This window comes from Dermacentor variabilis, chromosome 1 (genome assembly GCF_050947875.1).
Source record: "Dermacentor variabilis isolate Ectoservices chromosome 1, ASM5094787v1, whole genome shotgun sequence".
In the NCBI taxonomy this organism is placed as follows: domain Eukaryota; kingdom Metazoa; phylum Arthropoda; class Arachnida; order Ixodida; family Ixodidae; genus Dermacentor; species Dermacentor variabilis.
In genome coordinates, this window is record NC_134568.1 from 278,014,628 (window position 1) to 278,029,720 (window position 15,093).

The following is a 15,093-nucleotide window of genomic DNA, read 5'->3' on the forward strand; positions in this document are numbered from 1 at the left end:
AGAGAGGTGTTGAATAATGAACTGCATATAAAGGCAGGACAATAATTTGGTAACATGTTCCAAGTTAAAAATAAATAAAAGCTTTGCATGGTGCAGTAGAAAGCAATAGGAATTTAAAAATTCCCACCAGTTGCGGGAACGCTACGACAGAAAAGAAAAGAGAGCATGCGGGGGAGGGGGAGGGGGGGAGGAATGTCGAGTGTAGTATAATGTGTACGCAATGTAGAAATGCAGACGTACTCGCACAACCAAAGAACTCGCTGCCTACGTTCACACGCCTGACGACAAAATAAAAAAAGCAAGGTACACAAGATTCCTAAAGTGTATATTTTTATTGAAAAAACGAAATCAAGAAAGGCTCAAAGCAAAAAAACTTTGTAGCATTTATACAGAGAACCAAATGATTATAGCGTGCTTTTTTTTTTACAAAATAAAGTGCGAAACAGGCAACGACATAACATATGTGTCCCGAAAAAAAAAACGCATGCACTACATTTTGTTTCGCCTCACGTCACAGTTTGAGCTAGTTTGAAGATACAGCAACCATTATTCAAGTTTCATGAGCAACAATACAACAGAGGCATTGACATCAACGTCAAAAACACCACCAATATCGAAAATCACGTCGAATACACTGGTTCACTGTAACAAACTACTAGTGACGACAGTCTCATACAACGCCGAAGACAATGTGTGGAAGGTATATAGATGACACGCGCATAGAGCGCGGAACAAAAGAAAGATAAAATAAAGTTGACAGTTGGACTCGTGCATACAAACCACTGACCAGCAGTCGCTTTCACTTCTGCGTTTCGAAACACATGAACCGATGCGAGTGAACCGACGTAGAAACATTGTGCGCACACAGTGAAACACAGCGAATCGTACTACGTAAACAACGGAAGCGAAATGTACAACAGAGAAGAGTGGCTTTTGAAAGCACGACTCCCTGTACAACGCCAGGAAAATGAGCATCAAGATGATTTGATTATCTCCGTCGGTTACCTTTCCCCTACAACCGGTCACCAAGCGATACCACGACTTTCGTGCTTTGGGCCTGCACATTGTTCCCTCACGAAGGAACTCAAAAGGAGCAATTGTACATACAATAGTAAAAAAAAAAGGCAGCATGTTTATCCCCCTTCTATGTGTAATCAACAAGGTGAAATGTGCTGTCAAAGGCAGACTACCCCGTAAATGGCTCCGCTGAGAGGAATGAAATCAAATGATTATACGAAGGGCGTTCAATAAGTTCCCGCAACAGCAATCCCATATCGTGCAAGATCTGCCGCTAGACGGCGATCTGTTTACAGTACAGAAGTGGTCCTTTTCTCTTATACTGACAGGCCTTACAGCTTCAATTTTGTACCTTCAGTCAACCAGAAGAGATATCGCTCCTGCAAAAGCTCCCTGAGAAAACTTGTTTGGCTCTTTCCGCGTTGCTTCAGCAGAGCGTTTCAACCTGTCACGGCATTTCTCGATATAAAAGTGGCACGTTTGTGAAAGACAGCGACGTTCGCCGGGGTGCGTGGAGATAGCGTCTAGAAAAGTAAGGAGACGGAATCCCTTCGATCGAGACCGGATTTGGTTATACGAATCGATATCATGGCGCTTTAAAGCACCCTTCCAAGCACGGCGGCGGAAATAGTGCGCATCAGGTGAGCGGAAAATTACGGCAAAAAAAAAAATGAAAAGAAGGAGAAAGCGCTTATCGCGCCCCGCTACAGGACCACAGGGCCCTAGAACGCAGAAGCGCGTCGATACTAGCAGATAATTGCCTTAGAAGGGAACGTGCTGTTATCACGCCGCACACGATAACGAGTTATGAACGTGGTACACCGACTGTCGGCCAGTGCTCACTTGGCCTTTCCGGGAACTTAATGACCAGCCCTTACTGTAGAGAAAGCGGATCGATTGCTCTTACACTTCTGCATCAAACACGTCAACTGGCTCTTACAAGGCAGGAATATCCGAGCTTCCCCCGCGGATGCGCGCTTAAGCCTGCTGTTGTCCCTGGCAATGTAAATAGCCGCGACGAAACAAAAAAAAAATAAGACACTCGCCCACCAATTCTATGTCGGGAGAACCGATCGCGCCAGCGAAGCACAGTCGCCGTGTCTTCGCCTTAGTGCACGCGCTCGTTTCGACAGGTGCCACGGCGAGAGATGGGGCGCCGCCCGCTGAGCCGCGAAAGAGAGCACAACCAGAGCCGAGAAAGTCGGAGGCCTCCCTCTCAGAGGACGTGGAGATCGTCGCAGGACCGCGACCGCGAGCAGGCTTTCCGCAGGAACCGCTTAAGGAAGACCTTGGCCTTGCACCCAGAGAAGGATGACGTGCAGCTGGAGTTGCGGCCCCGCATTCGGACCGAGTCGCGCTTACAGCTGTCCTTGTAGCTGATCTGATTCTTGAGGCGAATTTGGTGCAGCAGGCCGGCCAGGAGCTCGTCCACTTGGTGGTTGATGCACGTCGACGTCTCGATAAACTTGACCCGCTCGTTGGTGGCCAAGTAGCGTCCATCTGCGAGAACAATCAAAAGGAACTAAGGTTGAAGCGCGCGCACGCTGTTTTATTCGCGAGCGCAAAAAGGAATGTGTCCGCTCGTAATGGCAAATGTCGAGTTGTGGACAAGGACAAAGTGACGCCAAGGAGCCTAATTTAGGCGAAATAGTATTCCGGCTCCATTTTTTTTTTCATTCTATTATCCTCCTTGTTAACAACGGTTGCGGCGTTCCAGCGTTTATTTCTCTGCGCTCCACGCCCGCAGCTTTCCAGTTTATAGAGTAATGTAAAATACAGATGCAAATAAAAAAAAAGAACATGGGATGAATTAGACATGAGCCTACACAACAAGCTCCAAGCGAAAAAATAAAGGCACAAGGACGAGTGGGGAGCAAAACTGGAAAAGAGCAGAATCGAAGACACTTGCGCAGCCAGGCTGTTTCCCTGGACCCCGGCCCTTCTATGTATTGTGCTAAGCTTCTCACCGCGCGGTTCGACGTCTGCGCGAAGGTCGAATGGAAACTAGCGCCAAAAAGACAAACGCACGTGCAATAATGAGGGGCCGACTGCTGAATGCATACGAAATAGCGCCCTTCCACTCGCCGGAGTCCATGCTCCTCTCGTGCTTTCTTTTTTTTCTCGCCGGTGAGTTGTCCAGAACTAGAATTCGCTCTGGAATAACATGCCCGTATTCAGTGCCGACCTTCAAGCCGCGGGTCGCGCGATGTTTTATGGCAGCTCTTCAGACCGCTACGGCAGCTGACCAAGCCTATGCAGAAATGTGGACACGTATGCGCTTGTTTATGCATACATAGCGCGCTGCTTGGCATTGACGGGTAGCCGCAGGTGCTCCACCCAACAATCGAAGAGAGTACTGTAGTTGTAGCCTAGAGCTGGGCGGATACTAAATTTTTCTAATACGATTCGAACAGCAAGCATTCAATGTCGAATGGACTGCTGAATAGTCAAACGTATACGCATATACGCATCTGAAGCATGAATATTAATTTCTGCATAATCGTAGCCACCACGCTAGTATTGAATGGTTCAAAAAAGTCAGCTATCAGGAGCAAGGAATCACTTTTAAATAAAAGATCACTTCTTGTCATTTAGAAACTACACAAACAGCTTCTTAACACCTTCATAGTCTGGTTGCAAACAAGCTTTCCATGAATTAATGACCGCTCTATAGAACGGAAACTTAAAAAAAAAAACACTAAATAAATGGTTTCCGAAAAACAATCAGAGGTTGTGGACAAAAGCAAAAAAAGAAAGCTGCTCAAGGAATTGTGCGTCGTAAACATATGTAAGGAGGCCAGTAGGCAGGAAAACATCACTGGTGGTAGCCTAAAAGATAAGAATACTAGACCACTAGGCTGTCAAAGCACTAAATGACCGACTACAAGCAAAGCTCACAGATTGTTATGTAGGCTTCCGCCGCGAAACCAAAAACAAAACTTGCATTATCCTTTTTTTTTCTGCATTCCTTCGCAAACGTTTGTCGTTGTTTTACTTCTGACAATTTTCGATACTTTACTTAGCATACAGATAACCGCAGCAAGGCTTTTGCAGTCGGTTGCTGCGAAATATTTGATTAATTTTGAATATGCGAAAATATCGAATATAGTGTCTTTTCGGATACGAATACGAATAGTTAATGTGTAATATTCGATTCGTATTCGAAGCTTGGAATATTCGGCCCCCGCCCCTTAGCTTTTATTCTACAGATTGCTGCAAGAGATGGCGACTTTACACGCTCCTAGAGCGCGCCTTTTATTTTCCACGAACAAAGTTGCTCAAATGTAGGGAACGAAAATAGCCAGAACAATCCATATCTGATGATTTCGCCCGTAATTCAGCCGTTTTTTTTTTTTTTGGCTGCAGCTGAGTTTTAAGACCGGCCAATGCTGCGCACGAAAGAATAAGGAAGGGAGACATAAGAGCGCGGAGACGCGACCATGACATAATGTGCGCAAGATTAAGCCTTCGAGAATTAATGAGTATTTCTTTATTTAAGGAACGAGTAAAAAGAAAAATTAATGCGCTATTGGCCATGACAGTCGCAATCCAGCTGCTTGGTTATGCACAGAAGCAATAGAAAGCAGGGAAGGAGATTCATTTGAAAATTTACTCCGCATTCGCAGCATCGGTCCAACCACGAAACTGAGGACTGCAGTGCGACTGTTAATGAGTGGAAGCGACTATAAAACACTGTAAACCGATTTACACCCTTAAGGATACTTAAGGGTCCAAATTGGTCTTAAGCTCTATACCCTTACGGATGTAAGGGTGTGAGCTATGGACAGAAAGCATTTTCAAGGGTGTAAATCGGTTTACGGTGTATGTGTATGTTTCTTCGTTTTTCTCATTCTGCCGAGGTGCCAAGAGAAAGACAGCGCGTGAAAATGTAGGATGAGCCTCTTTGGTGTGTGGAAGTCTCGCGTTGCACGGTGAACAAGATTCTGTAGCAATGGCTTTGAATTTTCAATCGAAGAGAACGACGGATCGTATTCAGCACCCCTTCGTTTGTTTGATTGTGCCAGCTAGCTTCCCTGGACACTGCCAGCAAGCCGCTAACAGCTCGTCCCATTGTCAAGAAGTAGGTATCAAGTCATACTGTAACTACCTTTCTTGTGCATTTTAAAGCCAATATCTTTCTTTGACGATTCCTCCCGTTTTCTTTGTAGGAAATTCGCTGCCGATACAGGAGACGCGAGCTCTCGAGCAACCGAGTTGTAGGGCGCCTTTCGTCGTCAGCAGTAAATATATAAGATTAATATCTTAGATGCGAAGGCAGTTCACACAAACTCACGAGTTCTAGATGTGGCATTTGAAATGGTAAAATAAACGCTTACTCAAATATCAGTCCAGGGCTATTCCATAGGCATTGAAGATATGAAATGGGGACATGCGAAGGTAGAGCTTGGCTCCGTTAAAAGCATGCCTGTGCGATATCGACGAGAAGAGCCGGGTGTCTCGGCACGAACTCTGCGATGTCGAGAGAGATTTTAGGGTGCACGAGATGTTTAATGCTGTGGTGGAGCGCACGAGAAAAAAATGCCCTCCTCCTCTCCTGCCGTCTTCCCCTTTAAAAGGATAGGTGTAGATATTTCCTTTGAAGCCACACGAACGAGACAGAAGGTGCAATTTTGACAGTTCTGTTTGTCCCCATTCCGTTACGACTGCGACAGTAACATAGCTGTGGCGACTGTGCTCTGAATGCCCTGCAACTGAAGTGATGACGTCTAGCGTGCAGATGAACGAGAAATGCTGATAGCTGCGCAAGCACAAAAACGAACATTGGGCTAAAACTAAAGCGAAGGTGCTCCTTACCGTCAGTGGTCACAGCGCGAGTACGAACGAGGTCCGTCTTGTGGCCCACCATAATGACGGCCTTGTGGTCCACGTTGTCCCAGCGGTGTATCAGAGACAGATACTCCTTGGCGATCTTGAAGCTGCTTCGACTGCAGATGTTGTAAACGACAAGGTAGGCATCCGGACGATACATGGCCGCCGGGTTGAAACCCGTCGGTGGACTTCTTAAGGCCTGGCACGGGTGTCTCGCGTGCTGCAACTGCACGCAAGAGAATGGGGTGGTCATATGCTTTCCAAGTCCCCACAGTCACACGCTCTCAGCATGCAAAGTTTGGCGGGAGGGCACACGAAAAGCTCTATTAGCGAATGCTGCACGCAGTGAACGCAGCTTATAGTTATCACCCGATAAACGAAATGCTCTTATTTATAACTATTCAGCTATATACGGCGCTCCCGGTAGGGGAATACTACAACATGCACGGCTAAAGCACTGTCTTTATCCTGCAGTATCGCATTCCCACCCCAAGGCCCCTTTGGAACATCGCCAGAATAAAAAGCAGCAGGCAAAATCGTGCTCTTGCCGCTGTTTGATGGACAGGCGGGCCCAGCTTACGGGAATAATCGCAGTGATCACTGATTAATTTTAGTCTTTTTCATGCTTAAATGGTAATAGTGTTGTGTGATGTTGTCCTTCAAGGCCAACAATACTTTATAATTCGTCCAACGTACGAATGCTTGAGCGTATAAAACTGCGACACAATCCACTTAATAGCACCCACGAGGCTCGCCTCGAGGCCCCATGCTCAGTTTATCGATGCGTGGGGCAGCCGTGCTATACGTATCGTGTTTTCCCTCAGCAGGCCGGGCTGATATGCGGCTATCAATTACGGCGCGCCAGTACAGAGCTCCGCGCACCTGTTTTACCATATTATACCTGAACAGGTTTATTTATTTTATTTATTTATTCCTCAAATGCCCCTGGAGAGGGGTTTTACATGAGGAGGTCACGTCCCTCCCGAGGCGCACAATGTGACCTAGCTGTTCGTGAAACGGGACAGAATGCCTGCGCCCTCTGACGACAGACAGCCTTGAATCACAACTGCATTGCAACAGTTTCTTTAAAATCAAACGACCTCGGCGTGAGAAAGATTTTAATTGCGTTACCTTAAACCTGCGCCTGACCTCAGTATTCAGCACAGTTCGTCGCTAGAATTCTGTCGATATACTGAAAGCACCCGTTGGGGTTAGGCTCCATAAGTGCGCCCACGTGTCAATGAAAATCACCTGCAAGGAGAAATTAGACCCACTTGATCAAGGCATGCTTTAAGTTCAATCCCTGTGAAGGTTTTGGGAATCGCTAGTAGAACTTTATTGTGTAAGCGGACAAATCGTACAGCGTGTGTCACTTTGTTTCAAAAAGTCGTCCAGAAAGCGCATACAGCCCAATATTATTTGCATCTGTGTTCTTTTCGATCACCGAAAGTTGTACTCAGCTCATCAATGCCAGCGCTTTACTCTAGGAAAGATCTATTTCTCCGCACGTAGAGAAGTGAAGCCCCCTAGATAGTCTGAGTAACAGCGAAATCTGATCATGTGACCACAATACGGGACCATCCACACGTACGCGACTTATACCAAGTGATATAGAGCGTACTCTATAAACCTAAAGAAAGACTCACAACTTCTTCGGCAAGAATTGTGAACAATATTTCTCCGCGTCGTTATTAACGCAGTCATATATTTTTCTACTGTACCTACTTCTGTAAGACTGACACTCTCCAAACCCTAGTTCGCTCAGAACTAGAATACGTATTTGTCATTTGGGATAACGATCATGGCATCGCTAACCATTGCCCTTGAAACGATTCAAAATCCGGCATCTCAATCTAACTGTTCCCCGCCATTCCTATGTAACACGTATAAAAAGATCCCGTATCTCCCAGAACTTTGATTACGACGCAAATGTGCTCGCCTTTGCCTATTGCGCAACGTTTATCACGCCAACCACGTGCTCCAGCCAGCAAATTATCACCCCATCTTTCTACGCGTCATCGCGATTTGACCACAGATATAATATTGCCGTACCATCCTGCCGAACGAACCGATACCATGATTATTTTTACCCCTCGAAGTTTCCTCTGGAACCACCTTCCTGCTTCCGTCGTTCATATCGGAGAAGCATCTTCATTGAAGACAGCATCTACCACGCTATCACTTTACATTTTTTTTCCCTTATATAATTGACAGCTTATTTTGCTTTCTTTTCTTCCTTCTTTTTTTTTACTTTGTTTCCACTCCTTTCTGTAGTGCCCTAGGGCCTTGAAAGTATGTGTAATAAATAAATAAATAAATAAATAAATAAATAAATAAATAAATAAATAAATAAATAAATAGGCAGTACGCCGACAGAGGACCAGCGAGAAAACAAAACCAAATCGAGAGTACTGGGTGGGTGCCCTCTCCAGTCTGCCCGTTTCTTTGCGGAGAAATACGAGCGATCGAGATGAGCCTACAGTCGCGACGACTGAAAGAGCCCGCGTGTCGCGACAATCTCCTCAAGATTGCTCTTGCATCATTTATTCCGTCACCGTGTTTCTGTGAATGAGATCCCAGTATCTATGCGAAGGCCCAGATGGTTTAAGGTGTCAGGCCGGCGGTGACAAGCGTGTGACTGCCTGTGAAATAAGTCCCTTCCCGGTTCTCTCTTTCTCAGTTGCGAACACAGTGCACATTCACGCGTGTCTTATTTCAGATAGCCAGTGTTCTTTATCACTTTTTTTTATTATTGGGAAAGAGTGCAGCTTCATTTGGCAGCTATGTATAATAAATTTCTTCTCTTCTAGAAGTATTGACGCCTGAGGTCTAACGTTACTACACGAACCACAAGCCAAATGCTGATTATATAAGCCCTTTTAACATAACAATTTCATCTTCAAAAGCTGTCGTAATGTTTGCAGGTTCTTAAACTCTGGTTAGTGTGGTATTTGTCAATAAAGTTTCATATACGGCAATATGACTTCTAGGAGGAAACCATAATAATTTTCCGTACACGAGTGCGTATACATGTCGTATGTCTGTCATTTCATACGTACCGGGTAATAGACGGTAACGAAGACGTGCAAGGCATCATATTCCTAGAATGAACAACGGCTTTTCGTCTCAAGTTGATCTACTTATACTAGGTAATTTCGACGCGAGCAGAACTGACTTGTATAAGTGCCACTGGTTTGCTTGGATACAATGCATGGTATCTTGCTAAATTGGACCCGCTTCGCACGATTACACCCGAAAGGCTTTGCATGGTCACATCCAATTAAGGTTTTCAAGCCAGCACTTACCAGTTCGTCTTGATGTACGTGTTCAATGAAGGTAAGCTCCGACTCTTCTCCGTTGAGAACCACCATGACCGATTTCTCATTCTCTTCATCTGAAAAACAAGGCAAAAACAACACACACCTGTGGTTAAGAAGTGCGATCCATTTAGACGTGGTAAGAGAATGCGCACACCAAAGAACAGATAAAAATAAAAGAAGAAACAACGGCAACAGTTTTTGGCGCGAATATGTATGCGACGACTAAAGGGATTCAGGTCACCCATAGACAACACTGAAAACAACAGCGCGCAATTCGTGATGCAGTTTGTCGATATAAAAACCAACAAATTTCACAACCAAACTTTAGAATTGGCGTCGCCTAGGCTATGAGCCTATTTCCGTCCATATTTAAGTAACGGCAACAAAAACAAAAGTACTACACATTTAATTATCGACGGCTGCTACAAGTAGCGACAAATACAACAAAGAAGGAGAAAGCTATTTCGCGAATGGTGCGCACATCGAATAATAATTGTTTCCGATGTTGCTACCATGCTGTTACAATCCTGTTCTATAAAGGCATGCCAAACTTGTTTTAACAATACTGAAAACGATCCAAACCATGGTTGCCAGTTTGCTGTTATGTGCGATTTGGCATCGAACAAACCACGATAAGCCTCGAAATCTTTAATTTGCGCAACGGCTATTCCTCTCCTTATGCAGAATCAATGTCCAGCCCAGCCAGAGCCCGAACGTCGTAAGCCGATTATTTTTTCATAAGAATGGCTACTTAATGTTTCCTTCGTAATATCCTGCGTCCAGGAAGTATTTGTTGAAGCCGGCATCCAAAAAAGAAAAAAAAATGGAAAAGGAAGAAGAATACTAGGCTCCACCGCAGGATGTCACGGCTACTTCGAAGACGCATAGCTGGCGAAACGGCTCGGAGAGGGAGATTCGCGTAGAAACCAGCGCCTGAAAGAAAACGCACGAGCGCACTCGAACACAGACGAGCTTGTTTGACTGTCGTTTCGGTGCGCACAGGCACGTCATTGTCGCTCAGAACCTTACTCGTTTCTTTGCCACCCTCAAAACTCCTCCTCCAAACAAGCGGCGCTCTGATAGGCTGACGTGCGCAGTATGCAGCGGAAAAAAAGCGATGAATAAAAAAAATAAAGAACTGGAAGCAGCACTGCTATTCCCAGAACACGGAGAAATCGACAGGCCCCTTCTTGAGAGCGCACGGCTCGCGCGTGCAGCTTACGAGCTGGGCAGACAAATAGAGCGAAACCACTGTTCTTGCAGCGAAAACAAGCGTCCGGGATGGTGTGCGCGCACCTTGTGCAAGGGCGCGCCTTGGTAAATCACGCGATCGCGTCCGGAGAGAGAAAGCAGTGCGCCCGCGGCTGTCAGCGTGGCGGCGCGTCGTTGGCCCGCGCGACGCTGTAAAACGCGCAGGCGCACATCGAAGCTCAGGACGACCCGCACCGATACAAGGCATTAAATATAGTCCCGTCTCGCCGCAGCGCTAATTTTGGACGGTGGGGGCTGAAGAAAAGAAGGTTCTCCGGGCAGAAATAGAGGAAGCGCCGGGCCAAACACAAACATTTCACGCCGCTTTATTTTGGTCGCCGATTTTCTTTCCGCCGTCGGCCCTGGCCGTGCGCGCGCTGTGAAATTGAACAGGGACTGCTTTGGCTAAGCACGCGCTGAGCCTCCAAAAGCAAGATGCGAAAAGGGGGTGGTGATAAAGCCTAGGGTAAAGTGGAGCTCGGTTCAAGGCTGGGGGATCGCGCTGCGTTACATATTCTTAAGTGAGGCAGTGCCCTTGTGCCTGGAGAGGGAACAAGGCGGAGAAAAGTCAAGGTGATCAGCCAGAGGAGAATCTGGTTGCCGAGACGGTACGGACGTAGAACGCGGGCACAGATAGAAAAGGCACAGAGAACCCCCACCCCATCCCTTCCACACACACACGCAGCTTTTTTTAACGTAATGATAAAATGAAGGTGGAATCTGTTAAACATACCATCTGATAGCAGAATATCACGCGCAGGACAGAGAGAATAAAGTGACAGGCAGGCAGGTTAACCAGACGGATATTTGTTGTTTGCTACCCTGCATTCGGGAAGAGTAAAACAGACGGGAGAAAGGTGAAGGAAGAGAAAAATGTGCACCTTAAGAGCGAGTGCAACACAGCCGCAAGGGAAAAAAATCAGGCAGTAGCGTTCTATAGTCGTTCGCATAGGCCAGCTGTCGAATGAAGTGCACCATACTCTGTGCAGATGATGACGTTATATTTCTATACTGCACTCATTAATAGAGGTCATCCGTGTGCTGTTAGACAGCCAGCCAAAGTACTATGCACGTGCTCGATACACCGATGGCACTGCTAGGTATCCCTCGAGTAGAGAAATGCTCCACAAGCTAACAATTTTTCTTGGACAGACGACAGGCATCGCCAAACCGAGGCACGGACAACATAACATATGGCAACGTTGGAATTTATTTGGTTTGTACCAGATTGAGCCAGTGATATAGCGAGAAGCTTCCAGGCTCCATGAGATGGTGAAAATGAAATAACAAAGATATGGAGGGGTCGCTAAGCAAGGACGAGAACAAACATGGACGAGAAGAGCACCAGGATGGGCGCGCGTCATTGTGCTCTTCTCGTCCATGTTTGTATTGCGCAGCACCTTGCTTAGCGATGTACGACAAACTCGCCTAACAACATGCATTAATGACATAAAGGGATGCACACTTATATTATTATTTTGAAAATCGAGCGGTTGGTAGCCAGATAAAGAAATATTCGCTACTTCGTTGACTTATTGCAAAACGACGGAGGTAGTCTTACTATTTTTGAAAATAATGTCGGTGACGCGACACGCGCGCTCTCTGGCACTGATGTTTAACATGCGGCAACCGACAGTGTACTCGTTCTTTTGAACAGTGACAGAATGATATTTAAATGACACCCTCTCGGTTACGAGCTTTCTGTCGATGCCGTCTGGCCTCTAAGAGTCGGCAAAGTCGACACATTATAGTTGTGGCAAATTATAGGTACGGACAAATGATTGGCGACTCTACCACGGCGTAGATGGCACATGGTCTTGACGCTGACATCTTAGAGCACGAGCTCCATCGGTAGTGCGAGTCGGCATAAGGCTGCCAAAGCAAACTCGATCAACTTTTCGGCGAAACTAATGGGTGGGCTGTTTTTCGTGCATGCCGCGGAACCTATACCCCCCCCCCCCCACCCTCTTTCTTTTACCACCGCCTATTCCTCCTCCTCCTCCTCCTCCGAAGAAGCTCGTTCTATTTTCAATCTTTGGGCTAAGTTTAGACGCATGCTGATCCGAAGGCAGCAGATGCCCCGACAGATGGGGCCAAACCACGCACCGCAATTAAATGCGCGCGGCCCACAACAAGCATAGCCGTTGTCTTCGCCGCGGTACTATCGGGAGCAGCGCACAGATATATGGCACGAATGTCGGTCAGGGCTGTCAAGAAACGGTGGCCTCTCTTTGGGGCGCGGCCCGATTGTGCTCGAGCAATCAGGCAGACTTGAGAGGGACTGCAGCGCAGGACCTGAGAATAAGGTTCAGCTTCGAGCGCGTCACCTGCCCACGACGGGATCGGCTATATATACGGCGCCATGCAGTGGCTGCCCTTTTTTCTCATTGCAACCGCCTCTCAAACACCCGACTCTCAGGGCAGGACGGGATCCGGTTACTTCGCTCTGCTGCCATTCTTCCGCGCAATTCTACTCAAGCTGGGGCAAGAGCGCAGGCAGTCTCGTCGCTGGATTCGAAACCCACTTGAGGCTGATGCTCGGCGAATTTCGCATTGCAGCAAACGTTCAGCCCTAACGCAACGCGAGAACGCGATAAACATTAGACGCGTGAAGCTGTGAGCCGCTTCAGTAAACCAACCAGAACCAAAATACTCGAGTTATTACGGTCGGTCTTTCCATGCTGCATGCATCATCGACAAAAGTTTCAATCAACAACAAGCGGTGAAAGTCCCATGTTGTGCAAAAGAAAGGAATAAGAAGAAGTGCTTCCCAAAATGACCTTGGTTTTGAGGCCAGTTAGCACGTTTCAATAGTAAGCGTAAACTGCGCGTTCGTTTTCGTTAGGTTGCATGCCTTTTCTTTGTCCGATTTTCTTCATGCAGTTTGCCTTTACTTTCGAAGTGTTTAGCTCTTCATTAAGGAAAAGAGAGAATCTGTCGCAAAGAGCTCCAGGAACTAATTATTATGGCCCGTATCCGATGTGAGAGCATTTAAAGTCGCAGATCTCTGGCAGATAGCGAATGTTTCGAGCAAGATCTCGGACCCGGGTAACCGGCACCGCCAAGACTGCGGTTGAAACTTGCGCCGTCATTGAAAAAAGGAAAAGTGAAGTTTTAGGAGGTGGCGCGTGCTTCTTCATTTCTTTTTTTTCGTTTGCAGGAGAAAAAAGAAAAGAAGAATACGAAAATAGAAAGACGGGAAGAACGAGAGCACCAGTTGTGCGTACACGGGAATGTGTCTACCAAGCCTATATAAACGGTCACAGAGACCTGTCGGCTTGAGGTATACTGTATGTAGCAACGCCCTCGTTTCTTTGTGCGCCAGCGACGCGCACGGTCAAAGTGGAGATACCTTAATTACTACACAGAACCAACGTGTCGCTCCTGAACATGAAGCAGCGGAAGCCGTTCGCAGAAAAAATTAAGACAACGCTGTCGCCTGTCATCGACAGAAACGTTGTTCTCTGACACTTATCGACAGTAGAGCCGGTGAAAAAACAATAATACCGCAATGCTAATTTAGTGATAATCACAAGAGCAATGGCATGTGTTTCCCTCTGTCGCCATCTTAGAGCAAAATTCTAGCAAACAATTCAGGCCTGTGCAGTTCATTTTATTCCAGTAGTGGCATTGCATTTAATTTATTAAATTATGGGGCTTTGCGTTTATACAAAACTCGGCTTCAACTATAAGGCACGCCTTAGCGGGAGAGACTGGGGTTAATTTTTACCGCATGAGTTTCTTTCACATACACCCAATGCACCGTGCACTGGTGTGTTTTGTTGTTGTTGTTGTTGTTGTTGTTGTTGTTGTTGTTGTTGTTGTTGTTGTTGTTGTTGTTGTTGTTGTTGTTGTTGTTGTTGTTGTTGTTGTTGTTGTTGTTGTTGTTGTTGTTGTTGTTGTTGTTGTTGTTGCATTTCACCTTCATCGAAATGCGACCGTCATAGCGGAGAATACCACTCGCGACCTCGTGTTTGGCAGCACAGCGCCACAGTCGTGCACTAAGCCACCACGGCGGGTTGTAGCACTACATGAAGATACCCGCCTGCTATATTTACATGGGGCAGGCTGAGGCTATTTATATTCGTTAATTTACTCGCCTCGTAATAAAGAATGTATGGTGATACCAGCGAATGTTAGAGCTATAGACTGTGACCGCTCCAACAAGAAGCGTCGACCTCGTGATGAGCAGATCAAACTGTGTCAACTGCAAACAGCGTCAACTATATAGTGACGTGCGAATATTCGTCAACTTTCGAATCTCGGATCGAATAGTCACTATTCGTAAATGTGAATATTTTTCGAATACCTTTACAATATTTCGTAACATCAACTGAGCTCAAATAAATATCAAATTGGAGCAAAAGTGTGGTAAATTTTCAGCCCCGCGGGCATACATACAACACGAGAACTTGCGTAGCGGAGCACGTTATGTCACTTAGGTAGCCATTCACTACAGGCTCTACAGCGATCATTTGCACTCTCTGAAGAGCTCTGTGCGTGCAAAGAAACTACTCGTTTGCTTTTAATGCTCAATTTGTGCTTTTAGTAAGCAACGCTTCATAATGTGCTATGTAATGACAGCAACTTGCTTGCTTTAATAACACTAGGATGGGAATATCGTTGTATATTAAGTGTGATAACGGCTGTTCATCATTGGAAAACTGCTCGAAAA

The 15,093-nt window shown here is 46.2% G+C and overlaps 1 protein-coding gene across 1 annotated transcript in view; it reads right to left on the reverse strand.

Moving 5' to 3' along the window:
• Nucleotides 1-313: 313 nt before the first annotated feature.
• The window catches only part of LOC142565330 (uncharacterized), a 75,966-nt gene continuing 61,186 nt past the window's right edge, over nucleotides 314-15,093 (reverse strand). The window contains exons 2-4 of the mRNA XM_075676253.1: nucleotides 9,153-9,241; nucleotides 5,833-6,073; nucleotides 314-2,517 (exon numbers count right to left, since the gene is read on the reverse strand). Coding sequence (XP_075532368.1) covers nucleotides 2,234-2,517; nucleotides 5,833-6,073; nucleotides 9,153-9,241 — 614 coding nt within the window. The 3' untranslated portion in view covers nucleotides 314-2,233. The remainder of the gene's footprint in view (nucleotides 2,518-5,832; nucleotides 6,074-9,152; nucleotides 9,242-15,093) is intronic.